At 33.7% G+C, this 25,731-nt stretch overlaps 10 protein-coding genes across 10 annotated transcripts; 4 read left to right on the top strand and 6 right to left on the bottom strand.

The window, feature by feature from the left end:
- The first annotated feature begins 178 nt into the window (after nt 1–178).
- NAEGRDRAFT_38939 (uncharacterized protein) lies at nt 179–1,953 on the top strand. Its single transcript, XM_002677953.1, has 2 exons — nt 179–1,097; nt 1,221–1,953. Exons 1-2 carry the CDS (start codon nt 800–802, stop codon nt 1,931–1,933), a joined length of 1,011 nt encoding a protein of 336 aa, XP_002677999.1. The 5' UTR covers nt 179–799; the 3' UTR covers nt 1,934–1,953.
- Nucleotides 1,954–2,051: 98 nt separating this feature from the next.
- NAEGRDRAFT_66885 (NHL domain-containing protein kinase) lies at nt 2,052–10,409 on the bottom strand (the record flags this gene model as incomplete). The annotated part of the gene is made up of 4 exons (XM_002677860.1): nt 2,052–2,351; nt 2,393–6,445; nt 6,503–9,828; nt 9,887–10,409. 4 exons carry the CDS (start codon nt 10,407–10,409, stop codon nt 2,052–2,054), a joined length of 8,202 nt encoding a protein of 2,733 aa, XP_002677906.1.
- Nucleotides 10,410–10,794: 385 nt separating this feature from the next.
- Nucleotides 10,795–12,753, bottom strand: NAEGRDRAFT_66884 (uncharacterized protein; the record flags this gene model as incomplete). Its single annotated transcript, XM_002677859.1, has 1 exon — nt 10,795–12,753. The coding sequence occupies one exon, from the start codon at nt 12,751–12,753 to the stop codon at nt 10,795–10,797; it is 1,959 nt and encodes a 652-aa protein (XP_002677905.1).
- A 507-nt stretch (nt 12,754–13,260) lies between these two features.
- NAEGRDRAFT_48635 (uncharacterized protein) lies at nt 13,261–14,292 on the top strand (the record flags this gene model as incomplete). The annotated part of the gene is made up of 1 exon (XM_002677952.1): nt 13,261–14,292. The coding sequence occupies one exon, from the start codon at nt 13,261–13,263 to the stop codon at nt 14,290–14,292; it is 1,032 nt and encodes a 343-aa protein (XP_002677998.1).
- Nucleotides 14,293–14,572: 280 nt separating this feature from the next.
- On the top strand, nt 14,573–15,342 carry NAEGRDRAFT_79513 (HVA22 family protein; the record flags this gene model as incomplete). Its single annotated transcript, XM_002677951.1, has 3 exons — nt 14,573–14,745; nt 14,802–14,909; nt 15,027–15,342. The coding sequence occupies 3 exons, from the start codon at nt 14,573–14,575 to the stop codon at nt 15,322–15,324; spliced, it is 579 nt and encodes a 192-aa protein (XP_002677997.1). The 3' UTR covers nt 15,325–15,342.
- A 186-nt stretch (nt 15,343–15,528) lies between these two features.
- On the top strand, nt 15,529–16,525 carry NAEGRDRAFT_79512 (rab family small GTPase; the record flags this gene model as incomplete). Its single annotated transcript, XM_002677950.1, has 3 exons — nt 15,529–15,685; nt 15,736–15,951; nt 15,995–16,525. 3 exons carry the CDS (start codon nt 15,529–15,531, stop codon nt 16,492–16,494), a joined length of 873 nt encoding a protein of 290 aa, XP_002677996.1. The 3' UTR covers nt 16,495–16,525.
- A 151-nt stretch (nt 16,526–16,676) lies between these two features.
- NAEGRDRAFT_66880 (uncharacterized protein) lies at nt 16,677–18,027 on the bottom strand (the record flags this gene model as incomplete). Its single annotated transcript, XM_002677858.1, has 2 exons — nt 16,677–17,336; nt 17,377–18,027. The coding sequence occupies 2 exons, from the start codon at nt 18,025–18,027 to the stop codon at nt 16,677–16,679; spliced, it is 1,311 nt and encodes a 436-aa protein (XP_002677904.1).
- Nucleotides 18,028–18,172: 145 nt separating this feature from the next.
- On the bottom strand, nt 18,173–20,620 carry NAEGRDRAFT_79511 (ankyrin repeat domain-containing protein; the record flags this gene model as incomplete). The annotated part of the gene is made up of 2 exons (XM_002677857.1): nt 18,173–18,631; nt 18,675–20,620. 2 exons carry the CDS (start codon nt 20,618–20,620, stop codon nt 18,199–18,201), a joined length of 2,379 nt encoding a protein of 792 aa, XP_002677903.1. The 3' UTR covers nt 18,173–18,198.
- Nucleotides 20,621–21,076: 456 nt separating this feature from the next.
- On the bottom strand, nt 21,077–22,064 carry NAEGRDRAFT_82581 (vWFA domain-containing protein). The gene has a single exon (XM_002677856.1). It carries the CDS (start codon nt 22,037–22,039, stop codon nt 21,101–21,103), a length of 939 nt encoding a protein of 312 aa, XP_002677902.1. The 5' UTR covers nt 22,040–22,064; the 3' UTR covers nt 21,077–21,100.
- Nucleotides 22,065–22,504: 440 nt separating this feature from the next.
- Nucleotides 22,505–24,955, bottom strand: NAEGRDRAFT_66877 (uncharacterized protein; the record flags this gene model as incomplete). Its single annotated transcript, XM_002677855.1, has 1 exon — nt 22,505–24,955. One exon carries the CDS (start codon nt 24,953–24,955, stop codon nt 22,505–22,507), a length of 2,451 nt encoding a protein of 816 aa, XP_002677901.1.
- Between the last annotated feature and the right edge of the window lie 776 nt (nt 24,956–25,731).

Genomic DNA, 25,731 nt, shown 5'->3' with positions numbered 1-25,731 from the left:
AACATGTTACCTTAGTGTTCTTTCAATAATAATTAGAATGCAACAAATATCAAACCTATATACTAACAATCGTTATCTATCACTCCCTAATTGGTCCTATGGTGCAGATCAAAGCTGTTCTCTAGTTACGTGATGATTTTTCCTTTCCAATTAGAAGAAAAAATACAACAACGAACCTCCTCATCATTACACCACACAGATTTTTGCTACCTGCTATTGTCTGTGGCTTTCCTTTACTCTAACTTCACCAATAAACGTGATTGTGTTATTATTTTCCGATGAGTGTTGAGAACAATATCTTGCTTTTACCACTGAATGATTCTCCTGTGATTCAGTGGTCATTGATAGTGCTAAGTTCTGCCATGTTATTGGTCAATATCATGATGAGTGGTTGTTTGCTATGTATGATAAAGAGTCGATTGGGAAGGAGAGGATTATGTAGAACACTTGTAAATACACTAACTTGTAATTATTGTTGTAAAAATTCGGAGAAAACGAAACCACTCATGAAAAAGAGGGATAGTGGTGAATATTATGGAATGAATGATGAGATGGATTTTAAGAGTATGCAAATTAAATCACCAATGTGGGATCAAGGGTTGATAATTCAAATTCGATAGTAATTGATTTGAATGATAGTGGTTTAACGGATTTAAATACTAGCTCTCATATTGCTGAAGATTTGAATGCACATTTCAACAAGTTGAAACCTGTTGAAAATCCAGAAGAGTTACCATACAATGATTTGTCAAAGGAATTGAATGATGCGATCATTCGAGTCTCTCCGCAATTGAGAAGTATGAGTATTTCATCTGATGATTTGGAATTGATGGAACAAATTGGTGTTGGTAGTAGTGGAGTTGTTTATAAGGCACGATATCTCAATGTTCTTGTTGCAGTCAAGCAATGCTTAATTTGTGACTTGTTGGAGGATCCACTGAAAGAGTACATGAAGGAGACTCAAATAATGAGTACAATCAGACATCCAAATATTGTGCAGTTCATTGCTGCATCTATCAAACCTCCATTCTTTTATATTGTCACAGAATATTGCTCGAGAGGAAGTTTAGACAAACTATTGAAAACATCCTATTCTGGTGCAGGCATGACCATGAGTCCTATTAATCACCCACCGACAACGGAGCTAGATGACACCAACCTGATAAAGCTCAATACACAACACATTTCCAGGTTTTCAATCGATGATGAGACCTTACAAGGAAGATTACAAAAGAGCTCTTTCAAATCTGGACTCACCCTGAAAAAGAAATGTAAATTGCTATTGGACGCTGCTAACGGACTGAACTATCTCAAATCAAAAAATATTATTCACTCTGATGTGAAAGTATCTAACTGCCTTGTAACTAATGACTGGACTCTAAAGATTTCAGATTTTGGTATTGCTAGGCTATTTAACAACAAACAAAAGAAGCACACTAAATGTGGTACAGTTGAAATTACTGCTCCAGAGATTTTGGCAGAAGGTCATTATTCATTCAAAGCGGATATCTACAGTTTTGGCATTTGTATATATGAGTTAATTTTTGAAAAGGAGTTGTATCCAGGACTCAACATTTATGATATTACACACAAAGTGATTCATGAAGAAATGCGTCCAAAGATACCAACCCAAACAGAGCTCAGGGAAATGTTCTTTGGTGAGCACTTTAGAATTGAGTATAACGTTGTAAATAATTTGATAATCAAGCTCATTACTAAATGCTGGTCAGCAGACATGAATGCAAGACCTGAATGGGAAGAGATTTGTGAAACCTTGAAACAATCCCTTGCACAACTGTCCCTTTCTACAAATAGTGGAAGTTTTAGTAGATTAATCTCAAATCCACTGGTTAGTAGCCCGGTAGGAAAATCTAGAGCTCTGCAAACATTCCCTAAAAAGAAGAATGTGGCTTTCGAATCAGATGAAGAATAAATAATGATATCATTCATCACTATTTATTCCATTGTGATTGTCTTGGAACTTACTGATTTATTGGAAGTGAAATAATCTGACAGGAATCATTTTAGATTGAGAAAATATTGTAGAAACTTTATCGTTTCATTCTCAAATCATCAAAATAGGAATTTTCCAAAATATCTTGAGCTTGTGGCCTAGTTAAATTATCCTTTGTTAACATTTGTAAAACCAATTCCACAACTCGTTCAGAATAATGTCCACCATCTTTAAGCTTTTTTCTCAATAGCGTTGTAACTTCATTTTGTTCCTTTCCAAGATACAATTGACTGATTGAAGTAGAGGTGTCTTTGGTCATTATTTGATATACAGTAACACCTAAACTGTAAATATCAGTATTGTAATAATATTTTCCACCCAAGCCAAGTTCAGGAGACTAAAAATTATTCGAATCGAAAGAAATATTTGAAAACTTACCATAAATATAGGTGTACCTGCATAGGAATTATTCATTGATCCACCAATATTTGATTTAGCCAATCCGAAATCGGCAACAATAATGTGAATATCGTCATTTTCCATACTCTTTACAAAAACATTAGATGGTTTGATATCTCTGTGAATGATTTTCATATTGCAGTGAATATAATCCAAAGCTTGACACATTTGATAAATAATTTGTTTGATTAACTTCTCCGAGCAATCAAATTCAACATTGGTCAATTTGACCAAATCTCCTAATTCATAAAAATCCATATCTATACATAGCAATTGATCCTTACTCACAAAGAAATCATTCACTCTCAAAATATAAGGATGTGTCACATTCATCAACTGCGTTCCTTCTTTCATGAAATTATTCAACTCCTCCATGGATGAATATTTAATTACCTTAATCGCCTTAACAGTTGACGTCTTACTATCAAATGCTTTAAAAACACTTCCAAAAGCTCCTTGGCCAATTCTTACTAAATCAGAATATCTTGACAATGGATTGAATGCTTCACTAGTTGTTCCATTTGAGGAAATACTCATAAGAGGATGAATAAACATGCTTCCTTCTGAGGATGGGAAATCACTGCTTGAGAAACCTTCCATTTCAAGATTGGTTTTGGTTGCAATGGCAAATTCATTTGCTTTCTTTTGCTTAAATCTGAATAGTAAAATGATAAACACAAAGAGGATAATAATGAAAATAAGGATTAAAAAGCTAACAGGTAAAACAGTAGCTAAAATAATGGTGAGATTTTCTTGTTGGTTTGAAGCTTTGTTAGATGAAATGGCTGGTATAATTGGGGTGTTGTAATCAACCTCTTGAACTGAGAATACAGACAAGTGACTTGAATGACATTCCATATCAAAGTACATGTACTCTTCAGTTCGTTTGGTAACGCTTGTAATTGTTTGCAATCCATTGGTTGACCATTTTCCTAGTATGGTATTGTAATAGACACAAGTTGTGTTAATATTAGTCTTGTTAGTGGAAAACAATCCTTGGAACTTGAAAACTATTGGTGGATTAATGTTGTCAACTGATATTGCATTGTAAGATGTATCGTACAGAGATAGGTCAATTATTGGTTTGTTTTGTAAAAGTTTTGAACCAGTTTGATTATCACTGAATGAGGTAATGGAATAGTATAGTTTTGATTTTGATTTCAATGAAATTTGATTGGTAAAATCACTTGGTAATTTCATATCAACTTTAAAATTAGAAACAGAAAGTGAAATTGACTTGTCATTCAATAAATCAGAAAACTCAACATCTTCCACAAAGCTTGAATTATCACTATTACTTCCTGTAAGCTTGATATATTGTAAATTGTACTTGTGGTATTTAAATTGTTGATCCAAATTATTTTGGTATATATTCGAAAGTATATTTTGTAACGAAACAATTTCTTGTAAATGAAATTCATCTAATAATTCCTTGTAAATGAAAGTTGGATAGTAATTGAGTGCCTTATTCATTCCTGAATAAATCCAGTCCAACCAAATTTCCAATTCTGAAGCAAAATTGGATAATGACGATGTGTCAAGAGTTAATTTGAGAATTGTGGAAATTTTGTTGACAATTGGCAGAATTAATTGAATTAATCTTTCATCAACTTTGTAAGTAATGTCTTGTAGACTCTTGGTGAGGGTTAGCATTTCTTTGAGCATTGTATTAAAGGAAACTAATTGATCAGATTTCAATTCCTTTGAAATTTTCTCTGAAATTTTAGAAAGAGTTTCGTTTTGGATTAATAAAGAAAGTAAGGTGTTGACTTCGTTGGAAACTTCAATTTTGGCTGGTTGAGCATTTTTGAGAATTTGGAATTGTTTGGATACATATGTAAATCTTGAAGAAATAGAGTTGTCACTTGTCAAAGCATTTGGTAATTGAGCGCTGATAGTAGTTCTATAAATTCCAATAGATCCATATAAATTTTGAAGTTTCACGATTAAGGTAACTGTTCCATCCATTGCATAAGGAACTCTGGTAATAAGAGCCTTCTTTGGAGTATTCGAAATGACTCCTAATCTTTCGTTTTGTGAATGGAATTCCATGACGAAACTTGATATACTTTCGTATGGCAATTTTACACATGTAATAGATATTAAAGATTCAAAACTGGTCAAGTTAGCTTCATTCTTCACATTTTCCACATTACATGACAATCGAGGAGTGAAATCCATTCTTGTTGAAATGGAAATATTTGAAACACCGTTAGAATTCTTGGTTGACAATTCAAATTCATAATATTCTCCTTGGATGAGATAATCATTGTCAATATTCAAGATAATTTCAACATTGTTACCCAAGATAGATTTAGAAACTGTATTTCTTTGAAGGAAATCTTCAACAGTTTCGTCAATATTCAATTCACCACTTTTGAGTTTCCAATAGAATGAAACACTTGTTGAAGATTTCACCACATTTCTTAAATAAATATTGTGATGAGAAGGAGTAATAGCAGGTACATAATCTGTAGTTATCTGAGGAGAATCCTGTGAAATTCCCAACAAGTCAATCCATCCTTCATAATTGTAAACTGTTGTAACAAAGTATTTAGTCGATGAAATTGAAGCAGATATTAAATATGAACCTTCTTTCAAAGACATTTTGCTGATATCCAATTCAATATTTGATTTGGCATTGTCAGTTATTGAGGAACACAAATTATCGGTCAAAATTAAAGACCTATTAGAAGGAGAAACTTGGAAACATTTCCAGGAGAATACCATGTAATCACTTAATGTGTATTTTGAAATGTATGGATCATCAATAGTCAAACCTATAGTTATTAAGTTATCTGCATTGATTGAGTAGGTTCTATTGACGCCTGTCATGACATAATCCAAATTTGTAAATGTGGAATATTTGAATGAATCAATACTATACGGTAAGTAAACATAGGTCTTGAGTTGAACTCCAAAAACTTGCATGTTAGAACTGAATTCACTGTCGACAATTCCTCCTGAAAATTCATTTATCAATCTCACCATTTGTTTCGAATATAAATCAGTGTTCAATAAACTAAATAAACCAGAGAATGAATAAGAAATTGAGGAGTTTAAACTATTCAATGAAGTTTCAATGATACAATTATGGCCAACACATGAATAGGTTTTTCCATCATAATTATCACTTAGCCAGTAATAACTTGGAGGTAAAGATTTCGTATAGGTTTGAACCTTTACTTCCTTACTAGTGGAAATGGTGGAAGAAACAGATGATGAATAAGAAGCTTGCAAATTAATTGTCTTGTATCCTTGAACAGGATTCAAAGCGTTCATATACGAAATTGGAATATAAACACTGGATCTATTCGAATAGTTACTTAAAATTGATGAAATTGCTCCTGTACATTGACTACACATCCAACTGGTTCTACTCTTTTTAAAACCATGCAAATTCTCATCACAATTCAAACGTATCACTACATCCAATAATGGAGAAGCTTCATTCAATACATATCCGAAAGAACAAGTTGGAGATGGAGCATCACTATTAGAAACTGAGGACAAGCTAGAAACTCTCATTGAAAAGTTGAATTTTGATTGAATAATTGAGTATTGTTGAATAGAATAATCAAATCCAAGATGAATTAGGAGTGAATTTCTTCTCCATTGGCAAGAAATCGAAGTACTTTCTCCAAATTTGGCAATTTCAGAATCAGTGAAAATTTCAGAACATGAAAATATTCCACTCTCATTTGGCAACAATTTCATTAAACTTTCCTGGAATGAAAATATTATGGCAGATGAGGTATTCAAATAAATTTCGTGATATTGACATTCATTTCCAACATAACCAATTTGACATGTACAATTGTTTGATGTTAGACATTTGCCATTTCCTGAACAAACTGATGTATCGTTTTCAATCTTATCAAAACAGACAATGTGTTGACATTCGACACCTCTATACCCATCATAACATGTGCATTGATTAAAGTCTGTGCAATTACCTCTTCCACCACATACTGAGCTAGAGTTTGAACTTTTACCATAACAAGTAGTCTGTGTACAATCGTCACCAATCCACTTGCCAGAGCAAGAACAATTATTGTAATTTAAACAAGTACCATGCCCGCCACATACTTTTGCTTCATTAGAAGTATAGGTATAACATTTGTAATATTCACATCTGGCACCTCCAAACTGATAAGGACAATCACAATTACCAGGATTAGAACAAGTACCATTATTCTGACACAGTGATTGACCAGTGAATTTCTCTCCTGCACAATTGAATGAATCACATTTGGTATCATAGTAACCATCTGTACATGTACAATTATTGATAGCAATGCAAGTACCATGTCCTGAGCAGACATTCGAATTGTTTTTGGATATTCCATAACAATCGTACAATTCACAATTTGATCCATAGTATCCTGGATCGCATGTACAATTATTGGGAGAAGAACAAGTTCCTCTTCCAGAACAAACTGTCTTATTCGTAGAATTCACATCATAACATGAATATTCGTTGCATTTAGATCCACCATATCCAGTTGCACATGAGCAATTATTTATGGAAGAGCAAATTCCATGAGATGAGCAAACTTTAGGATCAACTCTAGACAGTCCATAACAATGGAAATTTTCACAATCAATGCCTGAATAATCTTGTTGACAGGTGCAATTATTCAAAGAAGAGCAGAGTCCATGACCTGAGCATACATTTAAACTATTTTGTTGTACGCCATTACAATAAAAGAATTCACAAATATTTCCATAAAAACCATCGACACAAGAACAATTGTTTGGAGATGAGCAAGTACCATGAGATGAACACACAAATGTTTTGTTAGTATTCAACACTCCATTGCAATAAAACTCATCACATTTGGAACCAGAGTATGGCCATGAACAGTTGCACTTATCATTTCCAATACAGTTGCCCTTTCCAGAACAAACAAGTGAGGAATTACTATTCGTATATCCAAAACATTGAAATACACACTTTCCATCAATCAACACACCATTCTCTGTACAGAACGCTGTAAGTTTTCTAATTCTCTTATTTTCTGCAATGTAAATTTCAGCAGTGGAAGAAATTGCAACTCCTGAAGGACTATTCAATTGAGCATTAGGTGGCAATACACCATCACCAATATATCCACCAAATCCATTTCCAGCAATTGTTTTAATAATACCAGTATTGGATATTTGACGAATTCTATGATTGTTTGTGTCAGCAATATAGATTTCACCACCTGAAATTGTGACTGAGGAAGGGCTATTCAATTGAGCAAATTTTGCTTCAATTCCATCACTATTAAAACCACTAGTTCCATTTCCTGCAATGGTTGTAATGATACCAGAAAGTGTTACTTTACGAATTCTATGGTTGTCTCGGTCTGCAATAAAAACTTCACCAGTTGAGCTAACTGCAACTCCTACGGGAGAGGATAATTTTGCAGTAATTGCCAATCCACCATCACCACTGTATCCCATTGCACCAGTTCCTGCAATAGTTGAAATTTTACCCAATGTTGAAACTTTACGAATTCTATGATTTTCAGTGTCAGCAATATAAATCTCACCAGTTGAAGAAATGTCAAATGATTGTGCTTGAATGTATCCTCCAGTAGCTGGTCCTCCATCACCAACACCTCCAGCAATGGTGGATATATTACCAGAGATTACTCTTCGAATTACTCTATTTAAACGATCAGCAATATACATGGTACCAATGGAACTGAATGCTATTCCTGAAGGACTATTCAATTCAGCATTTGTTGCCAAATCACCATCTCCACTAAATCCAAAGTTACCATTACCAGCAACAGTTGAAATATATCCATTACTTGCTACTTTACGAATTCTATGATTGTTTTGGTCAGCAATAAACAATTCACCAGTTGGACTTAGAGTCACACCTTGAGGATTACCCAATTTAGCATTCGTAGCCAAATCGCCATCTCCATCATACCCATTCAAACCAGTGCCAACAATTGTTGAAATATAGCCATCTTTTGCAATTTTACGTATTCTGTGATTGTTATTATCAGCAATAAAAACTTCACCACTCGAACTTATTGCAACTCCTATGGGAGAGAATAATTTTGCAGTAATTGCCAATCCACCGTCACCATTGTATCCATAAGAACCAGTTCCAGCAATTGTAGAAAGTACATTCGAAGTTGAAATTTTACGAACCACATGGTTTTCAGTGTCAGCAATATAAATCTCACCATTTGAACTCACAGCCACTCCTTGAGGTTGTTGGAATTTAGCACTAGTTAGCAGCCCACCATCTCCACTATATCCAGATGCTCCAGATCCTGCAACTGTTGCAATGTATCCATTAGTTTCTATCTTACGAATTCTATGATTTTCAGTGTCAGCAATATAAATATCACCATTTGAACTCACAGCAACTCCTGAAGGAAAATTTAGTTGTGCACTTGTAGCTAAATTACCATCACCATTTTGTCCAGCAATTCCAGTTCCTGCTACTGTTGAAATGATTCCAGTTGAAAATGAGACCTTACGAATTCTGTTATTATAAGTGTCAGCAATATAAACATCACCATTTGAATTGACAGCAATTGAGCGAGCATAATTCAACAGTGCACTAGTGGCTGCAATATCATCGCCATTATATCCCTCAGAACCAACAACTCTTGAAACAATATTAATCTTTGGCTTATCTAAATTGAGTTTTGAATAGAGAATATATAATTCATTGTTGAAATACATAGCTGCTGTAGGACTTGCCAAATAATCAGTTCCAGATATTAATGAAATGATATTAGTTGCAAGGTCTACTTGTCTAATTTGAGATTCATCTGCGAAAATTATCTTATTATTGTAGAGAGTGGGAACACCAACTGGTGAGATGGATGCTGAAGTAGCTGGTATGTTATTTCCAAATGATGATGTTCCAGCAATTGTTGAAATTTTTCCATTAGTTGCTATTTTACGAATTCTATTATTATTAGAATCTGCAATTATAATCTCGCCATTTAAATTAATAGCAACTGATTGGGGAGTGGCTAATTGAGCACTTGTTGATAGTCCACCATCTCCACTATATCCAGCTATTCCATTTCCTGCTACTGTTGAGATGTATCCTTTTGAGATTTTTCGAATTCTGTTATTACCTGAGTCAGCAATATAAACATCACCATTTGAGTTGACAACAACCCCCGTGGGGCTGTATAATTGTGCATTAATTGCCAAAGCACCATCTCCATCATATCCATGTGTTCCAGTTCCTGCTATTGTTGTAATAATACCATTAGTAGCTATTTTTCGAATACGATGGTTCATTGAATCGGAAATGTAAAATTCACCATTAGAATCTATTGCAATACATGCAGGTGCATAAAGTTGTGCACCTGTTGCAATTGCATTGTCACCACCATAGCTGCCAGTTCCAGTTCCTGCAATTGTTGAGATATTACCATTAGTTGCTATTTTTCGAATCCTATGATTGCAATTGGTCTGTGAAATAAATTTCATTGGTTGCACTAATTGCTATGGATGAAGGAAAATTCAACTTGGCACTTGTGGCCAAAGCACCATCTCCATCATATCCACGTGTTCCAGTTCCTGCTATTGTTGTAATAATACCATTTGTAGCTATTTTACGAATTCTATTATTATTCGAATCTGCTATATAAATTTCACCACCCAAACTTAGAGCAACACCATAAGGATAAAACAATTGAGCAGCAGTAGCCATGGAGCCATCTCCACCATATGCACCAGTTCCAGTTCCAGCAATAGTAGATATCACACCAGTTGAGGATGTAATTTTACGAATCCTATTGGATACCACCTCTCCAAAAAACAAATCTCCACTAATCGAACTAATTGCCAATTGACACGGGTAGCTTGTTATAGCCTCATTAGCTAATAAACCATCACCCACAATAGAACCACCACCTGCAACCGTGCTGATATTATATTGAAGGCTTTGTGAGTCAATTTGACTTGCAAGGCTGAACAGAAAGATGCAGAGCAAGAGTAGAACGAAAAAACATGCTTTCATTTTTTTTTTGGAGGGAAGAATCTTAACACACTGTTGGTCACGTCGTTGGCACTACAAACTACACACCTCAGAAAGATACTAAAGCAAGAAATGAGCTAAAACAAAAAATTAGTGTGAAACAAAAAACATGTGCGACGAGAAAAGCAAGCCAAAAAGAATCGTTTCCTAATCCTTGCTTTAGGTGCGAATAGATTGTAGTGATATTCTCATTGCCACATTTGGGCGTTTATACGGAGTGGTATAAAATACGCAAAGTGCAGGAACCGAACTTGCCTGAACACGCTATTACTAATTCGTTAAAAAAGTGGATGTTTAAACTCCTCGTTGTATATAAGGTTGGCTGTTTGTAACATGGAAAGTTTAATAAGGATATTTATTTTAAGTTTTATTGGAAACTGATACCCAGAAACAAGATGATCATGTTAAAGGTAAGCAGCAATAGATTTTCTTTCGAATTATTTGCAGCAAATCCTGAAGTAGGATTAGTTTCATTTCTATTACTTCCTCCTCCATTATTATTACCTAGGGACTTGTTTGGTACAATTGGATTTGATGGCTTTGGAATAACTTTACTTTGGCAATATGATCCAAAGTACCCAGAGTAGCATTTACACACTTCATCAGCAACGCAATCACCATTTCCTGAGCATGTATTAGTACCTAAACTAATGGTAGCACCACACTTGTAAAACTTGGTAGGAGCTGGGTCAATATCGAAATCTGCATTAATATCTAAACCAGAAATGGGTAAAGCAGGAACATTTCCTGCATTGGTCAATCCAATTCTTAAGCATGAATAATATTGAGAGAATTCTTTGGCGCATGCCTTGTGAACAGAACTGTACTTGTCAAAGATGGTTGTCAAAAGAGGACCTCTTGCATTGTTACCAAGACAGACATTGATATTGCTTTGGAGAGCGTTACATCTCTTCAGACTAGCACATTTTCCTGAACTGTTTGATGTTGACTTCCCTGAACCACACGAACACTTGGACTCATAATTCGAACAAATTGTGTCACTTGAACATGTAGTTTCATTGTAATTCAATGAGCAGATGTTATTCAAGCATAATCCAGAATCACAATCAGAGTGGAAAGTACATGTCGATCCAACAGGATCTCCATTCAGGTTAGTACACTTAGATCTTTTGCAAAATAATTCTCTTTGGCAATCAGATACTGATGTACAATTATCATATTTCTTGCCAGGATTTTCACATGTTCTTGGACTACTCCCAAGAAGCACAGATCTACAAACTAAACCCAAGTTGCATGAATTAGTATTGTGTTCACAACTTTGACCCAAATTACCCTTTTCCATACAAGTATTATTGAAACAATATAATGAAGAGTTACAAGAAAATGATCCTGTAGAGTTTACAATTTCACACAATCCACCAACGTTCGACTTAACATTTGGAACACACTTATCAATATAACAAGAAGCAGTACCAGAAGCACAAGAGTAGTAATCAGTACCATTCAGTCCACAATAACCACCCAACGGAGATGAAATTGATGTTGCACACTTTGATCCTGGACCACAAAAGAAATTACTATTGCAATAATTCATGATATATGAAGTAGTATTTTTGTAATTGCATGACTCACCAGCTCCAACAAATGCTGAAGCAAAGCATTTTCCAGCATCACAATAGAATGGAGATTTACAATCAATGAAGGAATCTGTTGTGAACGTATTGCATGCATCACCAAGTGTTGCATTGTAATAGGTTGTGACACACTTTTGAGTTTTAGAATTGCAAAGAGACCCAGGATTACAAAGAACAAATTGGAAAGAGGTTTCATTGATACCACAAAAACCTCCAACACCATTGTAAACATTCTCAAAACAATAGTAATTAGGATAGGTTGTGTAGTCACACTTATTTGGGCTTGCACAGTAGTAATACTTGTTAGTTGTATAGTCAGAGTATCTACATTTTTCTCCTAATTTCTTTTCATAACTATCAACAAGTGGTGCACATATCCCATTGGCACAAGCGAGGTCAGCAACACAGCTTTCTCTTGCAAGACATGGCTCCCCAAGTTTTCTTGATTTGGAAGGAACACAAATCTTTGATAGATCACTACACACAAATGACAATAAACATTCACTTGTGAAATTACATGGCTTACCATAATTTTCATTAAAGACAACATCGTAAGGTCTACATTGTAATTGATGAGTGTCAGCAGCATAACCAACTTGGCATCGTACGGATAAAGCTTGACTGGATGTAAAATTGGAGATCAAAGAAGAGGCTGTGCACGTTTGGGCATTCACAACTTTTACGGCAATGAAAAAGAACAGACAATAAATTGTCAATAAACTTGCTTGCATTGTTGTGGTTTTTTTCTTGATTTTGCCGTTAACATTGTTCACACAAATGTCAATTTTTGTTGAAACGTCCCTTCCATAGTGGTTGAGTTATTTATGCAAAAGACACCATTCTCATTATTACAATGCCAATAACGGCTCTTAGTTTTCATTACTTTTGCCAAATTCAAACTTGACAATATTTGAACTGGTTTTTAATCTAGGAAGCGGTCATCGCACCTCATTGCACTGTTTGATGTTTTAATATTTTTTTTAAATTGTTCAAATTGTGTACCGGTGATTGCCTTGATTCAGAAACTTGATGAGGAATGGAGCACGATTTTCTAGAATGGATTCATTAAGTCAGCACAATAATTTCTTAATGTCCATACCCAATCTGGAAGGAGTCCTGCGCCTTAATCTCACATTTGGAAGATTGCCGCGGTTGAGGATGATGTATCAAAGATGAAAAGAAGCAATAGCGTTGATGATTCACACTTAATAAACAAAAACAAATAGCATTTAATAATCATGGGCAATTCAGCAGCTACATCACTGATTAAAGAACTCCACAAGGATCTCTCTAAGGGCATTCAATACCAAGCAAGTAATTTGCCAAAGAACAATAAGCTCTCAAAGTTCTTTGAAAAATTGGATAAGGATAAAGATATGGTACTATCCAATGAGGAAATTGCCGAATTTCTCGAAGATTTATTTTACTTTGTGTGGCAAAAGGCAGGAACAAAGAGAATGGCACCATGTTTGGTGAGTAATGGAAATATTTCGTATTATGTTGCAATGGAATTTGTCGTACCACCAACTCAAGAAAAGAGAAACAAAGCTTTGGCCATGATGTTCCAATTTATGGATTTGAATAATGACCAAAAAATTGATAGAAGTGAATTCATTGATGGATTACAGAACTTGTTGAAATGTGTTTTGCTTGAACCTGTTTTTGCTGAGTATCAAGTTGAAGGAAGCAACGATTCCTCCAACAAGTATTCAGTCAATCAAGGTTATGAAATAGTTATGAATTGTAATAGAGATGGTGATGTCCCAATACTTGATGAGGAAAAGATGTGTTTGTTACAAGAACATGGATTCGAATTTACTCAAATCACTGAAGAAGAAGCAAAGGAATACAAGAGAAACCAAGCTGAAGATATCAGAAATGATTTTTCCATAGCCATTGATTTCTCTCAAATGAAAGAATCCATTTCCATTATGGACAAGTCTCAAATTCCTTTCGAATTGTGTAAATTATTCAGAAGTGTTGAAAAAGCAGCAAACCCAGAACCAAAGGAAGCTAACAAATACGTTGGGTTTATGCACGACTCTAAGGCAAAGAAATGGGTAATTGTTGAAGAGGATAGTATTGGAAGAGACTTGTCAAATATTTACCTCCCTGTAAAGAAAGGAGATGTGTATAGATTATACAATGACAGAGGGTATTTCTGGTTAATTGGACAGGATAGATTATTCACACTCAAAAGAGGAATAGTTTCAAAAGATATTCTGAGAGAAATAACTCAAGAAGAAGCAGAACAATTACTGAAGAAATAAATTAGTTATTCAATGATTGAAATTGATTGAAATCGCAAACAAAAACAATTCATTTTTATGAGATGGTTCAGAATTGAAATCATTAGATTCTTATTCAATTCATGGTGTACTCTCAATTTAAACTTTGTTGAATTTTCAATGGTCAATTTGCAAGAGGAAATTTATTACAAGTCCACCAATTAAAAGGACCAAACTCTATCTGAATCCCAAGAAGTGAATACATGTAAATTGAAGTGTTTTACAATGCTCTGTTTAACCATCAATCAACAATCAAAAAAAAATGAAAACATCAATTCTTGCTTCTACTGCTCTTGTCTGTTGTGGTTTAGCTTATTTGAATCACCAATTTGTAAATGCTGCTGCTGAAGATAAATCATCATCGGCCAATGTTAAAGTAGTTTATGTTGAAAAAGATGGAGCTGTTTCTTCCGATAGTGTCGAATACTTGTTCAGGTAGGAATTTTCAAAATTTAAAATGTTTTGCTGATCAATTAATTGATGAAAAACAGTTCTGCCATTTCTCAATTTATTTGCCATTTGATTGCATTCCTCTTACCTGCTTATGCTTCTTTCAAGGCAATCAGATCACCTGGTGGAGATGATGATAAACAGTGGTTGTAGGTTTCTAATACTTTTTCCGAATATTTAATTTACTTTCGTATTTAATTAATTGATAATGATGATGTACTGATCAATATCATATAATATGAATATTTATTTAATATGAAAAATAGAACTTATTGGATTATTTATTCTTTTGTTCATGTTATTGAATACTACTTGTTGATCATTGTTACTTTCATTCCATTCTATTGGGAAATTAAAATTGCTTTTATTCTTTGGTTGATTGCTCCACAAACAAGAGGTGCCACAATGCTCTATCACCAATATGTTGAACCATTGCTTAACAAGCATGAAACTGAAATTAATGAAACTATTGGAAAGGTTGGATCTAGAGCTAGTGTTGTTGTTAAGGATTTAACTAATCAAGTTCTCCAATCAGTTATCAATAATAAGGTAAATAATGAATAAAAGTTGATTTTACATTAGTACTACATCCAGGAATATAAAGTTTACATGAAAATATAAAATGTGGAATCTCTTCTTGGTCTAACAAAAGCACTCAAATTTACCAATATAGGGGTCGATCCTTATTTGTCGACCTCAAAAGGTGTTGGATGAGATTCCCGCCTTCATTTTACGAATTTTAAATATCATCATTTAAATAAGAAAAAAATGAGCCAAAGTAACTTGACTAAACAAATGTCGGGCAGTAAAATTCTGGAGAGCAATGTAGAAGCCGAGTTTGAGGATTTAAAAGTTGAAGAAGTTCAAGATGATAGTGATGACGATGGTGATAATAAATATCAATACAAAGTGATTATTGTTGGTGGTATGTAATATCAAATTTAAATATTTTAGTAACGTTCCGTTGATGATAAGATGGTACTGTTGGTAAAACATCAACAATTAGAAGATTTACTGAGGACGAATTCCAGCAATCCTATGTAAGGACTGTTGGTGTTGATTGGTTCATCAAGAATGTTTCGATAGTTGCCGAAATTCCTGCTCAACAAGCAGCCCATACCGAGTCATCTGAAGAGGGATCACAAAAGAAAACCAAAAAGATTGAAGTTTGCTTTCAAATTTGGGATGTTGGTACGTGTTTTTGATTTTAATGATCTAACTCACAAAATAATAGAGGGTCAAAGTTTGGGATCAAAATTATTGTCTAGTTATATTTATGGTTCCGATGCTGTTATCCTTACTTACGATATTACAAATTTGGAAAGCTTTAAAAACTTGGAAGAATGGTTAAAATACGTGAAACATATTTTCTCTGATAGTTATGAAGGAAGAAAGAGTTCTGAAAAATCTAAAGATCCAGTTATTTGTATATTTGCTAACAAGTGTGATTTGAGTCACGAAAGAAAAGTCAAAAGAGAAACCCACGATGAATGGGCAGGATATCACAAATTATCTTCTTTCTTTGTTTCTGCTAAAACTGGTGACATGGTAAATTTATCATTTATCAAGCTTGCTGCCATGTTGGTTGGAGTGCAACTTCCTCAAGGACAATTGGAAGGTGCTACTAAGGTAATTGTAGCTCCAATTATAAATTACACTGCAGAAGATAAGAGTGAAACTGAAAGTGAGCCAAAAGGAAAAGTTGTAAAGAGTAGAACATGTTGCATTTCATAATTCAACTAAAATAAATATCACTAAAATTGATAAATAGATATTTATTTGTTGAATCCAAATAACTGCTTAATTCCTTTCTTTTCAAGTTGCTCTAGGAAGTATTTGGCACTAGGTCTCTTTTTGTAGTTGTATGTCAACATTAAAAACATCATTTCTTTTTGAAAAGATTAAAAATCTCATTATTAAGAGAATTGCTTACCTTTCAGTTTCTTCAGTGTTTTGGTTTCTTTTGGATAGTTTCTCATAATCATTTGTTCTGTGTAATCAGAAATGTACTTGGCATTGGAAGATTGTTGTAATGTATCTAAAGGATGGTTTGAAAAACATTTTGAAATCAAATTTGTTTCCAAATCCAAGCTTAGCATTTGATATAGGGTAACACCTAATGAATAAATATCACATTTGAAATTGTAATTACCAAAATTGACTTCAGGAGCAAGATAGAGTGGTGTACCTGCAGTTGTGGCATTTTTCATTGTTTCACTTGTCATTTCTCGAGCTATTCCAAAATCTCCAAGAACCATCTTGACTGTTTTCCTTCCCAAATTGATCTTTTCCAAGAAAATATTATTTGGTTTAATATCTCTGTGTGCCACACCAACATTAGAATGTAAATATGTTAAAGCACTGAGTATATCTTTTGTGATTGAAAAAATAATTTCCTCTGGAAGTGGTTCCTTCTTTTCCTTTTGTGTTTGCAATTGTTTCATCAAATCACCATGAATATAATATGGAGACACAATTGCCAACGATTGTTCTGTTGTATCCTTATCATAAATTTCAAACAAGTCCAAACATGGCATAATAGAATCGTGTTTCAATTTTAACATGAAGAGGGCTTCCTAATAAAGAGTCATTATAAATCTCAAAAAGAAAACTAACCTTAATTTTCCTATTGAAATCTTCAACAGTTCCTAATAAATTAATCAATTTCACAGCAACAGTTCCTTTATGAGTACCATTAAATGCATACTCTCCACAAAGAAATACTTTTCCAAAAGTTCCAGATCCCAATAGTGTTGTTGGTTCGTATCTTCCATTCCATCTGGCAGTTCTCTGTGCTTGTGCATTATTTTCCACTGTCGATAAATCATCTCCATAAATTAATTTATCTTCAAAATCCTCTTGATAATCAGTAAATTCATCATTGGCACATTGACTCAATCGGAATGTTAATGATTGATCGGTAGGAGATGAAGTTTCTGTTGGTTTAGCTTCTTTACTCTTTGAAACAATTTCAACTGATGAAACTTTAATTTGTATAGCCTTGTCTTTGTTTGTTATTAATTCATCAAAATTCGTTAGCCTATGAAACGATCCTTTACTATTTACATCTTCCACCTCCAACAAGACGTTATAAAAATTATATTCAATACTCGATGATGAATTACTCTCATTAATCTTTTGTTTTATCAGAGTGATCAAGTGATCATAATCGTTAATGTTGATTTTCTTTCCGAGAAGTAATTTCTGATTCTCGCCATTCAAAGGATTGGCAAAATGAATGACAATACCAAGGAATGTTGTGGACATTTTTTTCTTATTGTTATTGTTCCTTCTTGTTCTTCGTATTCATTGCTTTTTTGATAAAGATTTTCTCTTCACAATAATAATTATCCGAATACTTGTCCAATATTATTTGCATCATGATGACGACTATTAGTTTAATCCGAATAGTGGGATAAAAGTGTGTTGGTAAAATATTTACTTGACGAGGGCAAAGTCTTTTTCCTTGCTTTTCTTCTTCTTGTTTCTCTTGTTGGCTTGAGCTTTCTTCTTGGATGATTGTTTCTTTTCCTTGCTGAGATTGATGACATCCATGAGAGAGAGTGAGGGTGCAGAGCTAGTTCTTGATGAGGTGCTACTATCATCAGAGTAGCTGTCTCCTCTTAATTCCTCCTCGAGGAGTGCTAAATTAATGGATTTGGTTTTTGGATTTCTGGAATTTTGAATGAGCATTTCGTTTTGTTGTTCAATGAGTTTGATACAAGAATTGATGGAATGGCAGGGTCTCTTATTGTCAGAACTCTTGGAAGCACTTTCTCTGTTACTTCTTAGAATGTGAAGTATATTATCGTTGTGGGCAATGATTTGTCTCTCAGAGTAGTGAGCTGTTTGTTGATTGGAAAGCATAAAACTGAAATAATTATATAGTTTACAAAAATATTCGAAAAACTTACTGAACTGTTGCATAGTATCCGTTCAAAGCTGAAAGAGATGTTGGTGTTTCTCCCTCCTTGTTTCTATATCCTACATCTCCAAATAATTCTTCAACTATTCTGTCGACATCGTTCGAGAGTTGAAGTTCATTTTCACTCGATGATATTAAATGGTGGAGGATAGTATTTCCATTAACATCTGGATTATTAATATAAAAGTAATAGGATACTCTATCTAGCTCTAGAAATTTAAAGAATGACTTGATACAATCCAATTTTTTCATTCTATGAAGAACATTATGACCCAACTCGTCATCCAATCTCATAAATTCATTTCTTACTTGATTAATATCTGTCTTGTCAATATGATAGGAAATATCTAGTTTAATTCTCAATAGCCCAATAAATATCTTGTTTGTAATGACAAACATTTTCTTTTTGGAAAATTTAGACTCATTGATAAGAGTTAGGCAGTCATCAATAGCCATATTAATATACATGGTGGATGCTTCCAATCCTAAATTTACATCTACACATTTGATGAAATGTGCAATAGCAATTACTAACTCTGAAGCACAGTCCTTATTGAGAATGTTTTTCATATTGGAAAAGAGGAAAGGAATTTGAATAGGTAATAAACCAGGTGCGTTAGCTTGATTACTCAATAGAGAATCTTTGGTGAAGAGGAAGTCCAAGACCTTTTTGGTTTTCCTTGTATCTTTCAATAGAGATGGAGAATAGAATATTTGATGGAAAATGCTATTCTTATTGTTGTCACATTGGTGCACTTGACCAAAATTCTCTACAATATGAGTAATAAAATCAAATGGAAAACCATATGATAAAGCAATCAGTAGGAATGATCTTCCATAATTATCTACAATATTAACAGATGCTCCTCTTTGGATAAGCATATCTACAACTTCACCATCTTTAGAGGAGGAGGATTGAGTGTTAGAAGTCAACTTATATAAGGCAAAGAATAATGGTGTGCCTTTGTATTTCAATTTGAAATCTACAGTAGGAACAGTTTTGTGAAGAATTGGAGAAATTTCATCTTCATCATGTTCAATTCGAATTGTGTCATCATTGGAGAAACTTGCAACACTGAAAATATTTACATTAACTTGTGGTAAACTCAAGAGGTATTGAGTACTTTTGAAATAGCTGTTGAGTATTGAGGAATGTAGAAGAGTCCACCCTTTTACATTTACGTGTGGAATATTCATTGGATCTACAGAGGTCAATCTTTCTAAAAACTCAGTGTCACTTTCAATAGGATTGAATAATAAATCAAACCAATCTACTATTTGAATACCCTGATCTTCAAATTCTGCTTGCAATTCTGTGACAGCCATATTATAGCTCAAATATTCTGTTGCTTCATTAGATGCCTCATTGTGAGAAAAGAGAGGAGAAACGTCAATGTATAGATTCTTTGAAGTGGATTTTCTATGCATGGTTATTAAACTTTTTACAAAATTAGTCATTTGAATTGATTCTCCGATTGAAAAGCATCCACACAAATAAATCTTGCTAATTATCTTTCCTTTCAAATAGATACTCTCTAAAATATTGAGTAATTCATTGATGTTTTGTTTTAGTAGTGCTTGAAACATTAATCTCTGATTAGAAAGGTCCAAAATTGAAATTTGAGAAACACCACTCAAAACATCACTCAATCTTTTTGAGTTTACAATCTTTGATAGCATTGGAAGAGTCAGAAAATCAACCACTAAATTATGTTGAAAGGTTGATTTGATATTTGTTGAAAATGACAACTCTAATTGATCATCAATACATCCCTCATCATGATGAACGCAAATTGCCATTTCCAATAATTTCTTAAAAGTCTTGCATACGAGTGGTAAATTTGAAAAGCAATACAAATACAATGGTTCCCTAGCTACATATGAAAATACTTTTGACAATATTTCCGGAGGTAATTGATGAGTAATATCCAACATTCCTATTTGATGATGAGAGTGATGAATGATAATGAGTACTCTTTTGTATGAAGGAATTAACTTGTTGCCCAATTTTTTGGATTTTCACGTGGTTATGCAACACAATTCAATCCTGTGATGTACACTCGTCACGAGTCCGAGAGGGTGTAATGTAAATATTTACAAGTGGCAAAAGAAGTTTATGTGGGAATGGAGCTGAATACGGTATTTTTTTAAATCTATTTTTATGTTTTAGTGATGATTCTTCGGCAATTGATGTAACTCCTATCTTCTTTAAGGAAATGAATTAGAGGACTATTAATACGGCAACATTTGGAGTACTCACAAAGCAAATTCAATCACTTACAAAGCATGATTGAACATAGAGTATTCCCATATCTATCCAATTCATCATTAAAACACTAAATTGGAATAATACCTTTCCAACTCCACAATCAAGTTTAGCTTTGTTTCATTAAAAAAAATATATTTCCATTTGGTTTATTTCATATTCATTGAGTTCATCTTTCTAGAGCAAGCTTTCTTGTATTGTTCAAGCTTTGGAGCTTGTCTTGATTGAGCACCGTATTCGAAACTTGATTCTGATTCGGCACCCTTCATTTCGACTCTATTGGAGCCAGTAGAATACAGATTTCTATTTACAGCTGATAAAGATTTACATTCCATAAGGTTCTTAGTATTCGACGAGACTACTTCATAGGTTTGAACATGATTAATCTTGGCATCTTTAGAAAGTTTTTGAATATTTTCAATTAGCTCATCTTCTTTCATTTGTTTCACCTTATCTTCTCCTAATTCTTCTATCTTTTGGGCAATAAGTTGATCCATTTCATCATTTTCAATGGAGCCATTAATAATTAGGTTTGGTAACTTGTTGGCATTTGTCAATAGCATGCATTTGCCATCGGTTTTGGTGGCCAAGAAATCCATGAAAAGAGCTAATTGTTGATCATTTTGAGCTCTTTTACAAATTAATGTATAGAAAACAACACCCTTTTCTTGTAAATCAGATCCCAATCTAATCCAATCAATGACATTTCCTTCCTCATCCTTGCATCCTTCTGGGTATCTGTCACCGCTGCTATTCATACCATGGGGTGGAGCATCAGCAATCCAAATACAGATCTTTTTGCCCTTCTTATTAAATGGCAATTCATTGACAACTTTCAGAGCTGAAGCCAAAGCTTCCGGATGGTCACCTCCACCTTGAGCTGACATGGTATCAATATATCCTTTGGCCTTCTCGAAATTCTTTGTAAATGGGAATTCTCTCACAGCATAATCATCAGTGTGATCTCTGTAACTAATGGCAGAAAATCTCAAATCAGTTTTGAAGTGATCCTTTAAACTATCTAAAATTGTAAGTACTGTTGTTTTGGCAGCTTCTATTTCACCTGACATGGATCCAGTGCAATCCATTACAATAACTAAATCTACAATATTTTCGCTGTGGTCAACTAATTCTTGATCATATCCCTCTTCTTCTTTGTGATTGGCACGAATAAGTGCTCCAGTTCCTGATCCATTAACAACATTCATTCTTTTAACTTCTTTCCTTTCAATAACGTTTCTTGATGATGATCTCAGGGAAGTTGGAAAAACTTCTTCGGGTGTTTCTCCTTCTGTATTTTTCTTCTTTGTGGCTGATGAAAAGAGAGAAGGCATTTTGTTTAGTGGTTTGTGTTCTTGTTTTTTTGTGTTATGCTGTTGGTTCAATAGTGTTTTACTATTAATTCAAGTTTCTTGAGTTCCAAGTTCAACGATTTCAAAGGAGTTACAAGGAAACAGAGTTCACTGTTGGTTAGGCGAACAATATTATTAATACTAGGATATTAATATTTCTTTTTATCTTTAGAATTGTTAGTTAACACCCTTATCAGAATCTTATTGATTAGGTTTCTTTTCAAAATACAAGCTTCTTTTGATATGAATACGGAAAGAAGAAACAGTGTTGGATTTAACAACTAGGTGTGTTTCACTTTTTTCCAAAATCAACTCTTGAGGAAGGTTAGGAGAGTGTTGAATGGTGAATTTGGCCAATGCTTTTGATTTGGTTACTCCTCTCCTACAAGCCTTCTTTACTTGAGCCACACTCCTCATCATGGTTGGAGTTCCAGTGAACTCATCAAACAAATCGAATGCAGTTTGTCCCTTAGAGTTTCGAACAATATCAAATCTCAAGCCCTTAGATATCAGCACCTTGAGAATTGAGTTGTCTACATACCATCCCTCTTTTGTTTTGATAAAGTTGAAATAAAACCTCAAAACAAAATGTGAAATATCATCTCCATCAACTGATCCAAAGCAGTTAATACCTCGAAGTTGTTTCATAATGCTTCTATCAATTGAAAAATGATATCGACCATCTGAATAATGTGAAAATAATGATAGTAACTCTGGTTGACCAGAAGAGTAATCAAATCCAACAGAAAATGCCTCACAAACCATCTTGTCCGTATTTAAGTATGAATCAACCATTTGATATAAAATTCTAAGCATTCCAAATTCATCTTGGTGTGATACAAAATTCACTCTAGGTATATTGTCAAGCAATCCCAAATTGTCTAAAGAATGGTAATAATAATTATTGCTTGTTTGAATAGGCATTGTACCCTTATTATCTTTACAAAAAATTATATCTTGCAATGGTAATTTCAAATGTTTCGGCAAAGAATCACCAAAACAATTTTTTGAGTAATGCACTAAATGTTTCCCATTTTCATCTCTGTACTCAATATCTTTGTAATCTTCATAGTTGTAAGTTTCGTCCACATCACCAATAACTGAAAGCAATATTCTTGCATCCACTATTAATCCATCTAAAAATAATAGGTTAGGGGGTTGCATGCCAAAGGTTTGAACTAATCCCTCATAATTAAGCGTCTTCTTAAATTGTCCAAAATTTAATCTATTCTTTCTTAACAAACCAATCTCAGCAGAAGATACACCAAACTTATTTGGTTCCTCTAATAATCTTTCAAACTCTTCTTTTGGTAACTGTTCCCAGAATTCAGGATGGCCATAACCAGCGATAAAGTAATAATGTAGGATATTATTTCCAAACTTGTCCCTTGCATTAAAATCAGGTTGCTTCTTGGTTAGCATTGAAGGAGATACACCATTAATATCACTATTATTACTATTTTCAAATTGTAAATTATTAGGAAAGCAATTAGCAGAGAAATTAAGCGTTCCAAGTTTAGAGAGATTAATATTGTAATCTCTATAAATAAGTGGAATATCATTTTGGGTAATAGTTTCTAAAAAAGCTCTGGTAATATTTTTAGAAGGATTAATGTCCACAAACGGAAATGATTTGACTAGTTCCAAGCAATCTATAGAGTCAATTGGAATCCTAAATACTCTAAAATAGGGATACTTTTTGTAAATATTGTGCAATATAAGTACAATGTTAGTAAAGAATGTGTAGTCAATTGCAGTAAGAATATTGGATTCTACGTTCCAAATATAAGAAAATGCATTGATATCCAATTTAAAATTATCAATTAAGTAGTTTGCCTGCACAAAATCGTTGGAAACTATTGAATTATAGAGGAAAATTTCAATATTTCTGGGGTACCTGTTTGGAAATACATTTTTCAATATCTCAATAGGAGCTTTTGGATTTTGTTCATGTTCCAAGGCAGATCTATATATATTATTGCTGTATGTAAAATAGGTTCTATTAGAAACTACAGAAGATTGCACAAATGTTAATGCAGAATCTTTGAGAATTGTTTGATTGATTCTCAGTAGTACATATTTGATTGTTGGTATCAGAATAAAAATTTGTGAGAAAATAGAACCAAAATTAAAATATGGAAATGCACAATGGTTTTTACCCAACCTAGAGGAAAAGGAAATAAATTCAACCTGTCTGAAAGGATCTGTTTGGCATAGACATTTCATTTTCTTACAGAATTCTAAAATTTCATTCAACCAAACTATTGCACTTTTTCCATTATTATTTGATTCATAAAACCAAGGAACAATGCCGTTCAATTGTTGAAGATAACTTTCATCCAAACTATATCGACAACGTCTCCAAACAGAGAACATAGTAAAGTTCAACATGGTAGGCTTGAATGATTTTACAGATCGTAACAATGATCTACATGCAAGAAAGAATGGTACTTTACTTGGATGATCAAAATCCAAAAACTCTTCCGAGGAGAAATTTTCTTCAAATTCCTCCAAAGTAGATGGCATGATAATTGTTGGTTGGAAAAGTATTGGATCACAACAAATATCACGAACATAATCCAAGTAGCTGAATATTTCATGATGAATCTCTGTTGGTAAATTCATCAGTGAGTGATGGTGTTGTTCAGACATTTTTTTATGGTGTTGATTTCTCTTCAAGTTGAAGTGAAAAGTAACAAATACTAGTATGCCATGTTACCACTTCAACAAGTTTACAAAAAACATTCCACAACAGCAACTGCTTCTCCTACATCAATGTAAAGTTTGAAACATCAATCGAGTGGAAAAGATTACGATGGAGCACATCAAATTCAAGAATTTAAATCATACCATGAATGATGTGTTGCCTCCAATTCACCACACAATAAAAATCATGTCAATTAAATCAAACAGAACAAGAATTATTCAAGCAAACGAGTCTGAATTCAATTCCTTACTATTTCATATGCTTTCCTTGTCGACGCCTCCTCACGGCCAACAGGAGAAAATCACCAACATGTTCAATGAAATGTCAGGACATTCAGAGAATCAATGTTCATGTTGTGGACAGTATTGTTCCACAACTCTCTATCGGTTTGGTTTAACCCGATTATATTGTAAGAGATGTATTCATTCACAACAGCAAATATTTGAAAAGACAATGAGAAAGAAATAAAGTTGCCGCCATTTCTTGTACAAAATTTTCGGCCGCCTTTTTTAAGACAAAAAAATGCATCCACTTAATGCAGAAACGCCCACCATGAAAAAGGTGAAGCAAGTGCTAGAGACTAGCAAGAGAAAAGAAGATGAGGCAAAGAATCCATCACTAACAGAGAAGAGTGAATACAAACAACATCATATCAAAAAATCTAAACTTCATATTTCAGCCAAGCATAAAAAGAAAAAAGTACAGCAACACTTGAAGGATG

This window comes from Naegleria gruberi, assembly GCF_000004985.1.
Source record: "Naegleria gruberi genomic scaffold NAEGRscaffold_20, whole genome shotgun sequence".
NCBI classification, from domain to species: domain Eukaryota; phylum Heterolobosea; class Eutetramitea; order Acrasida; family Naegleriidae; genus Naegleria; species Naegleria gruberi.
Note: the sequence above shows the minus strand (reverse complement) of the source record. Positions and strands in the feature narration are given on the sequence as shown.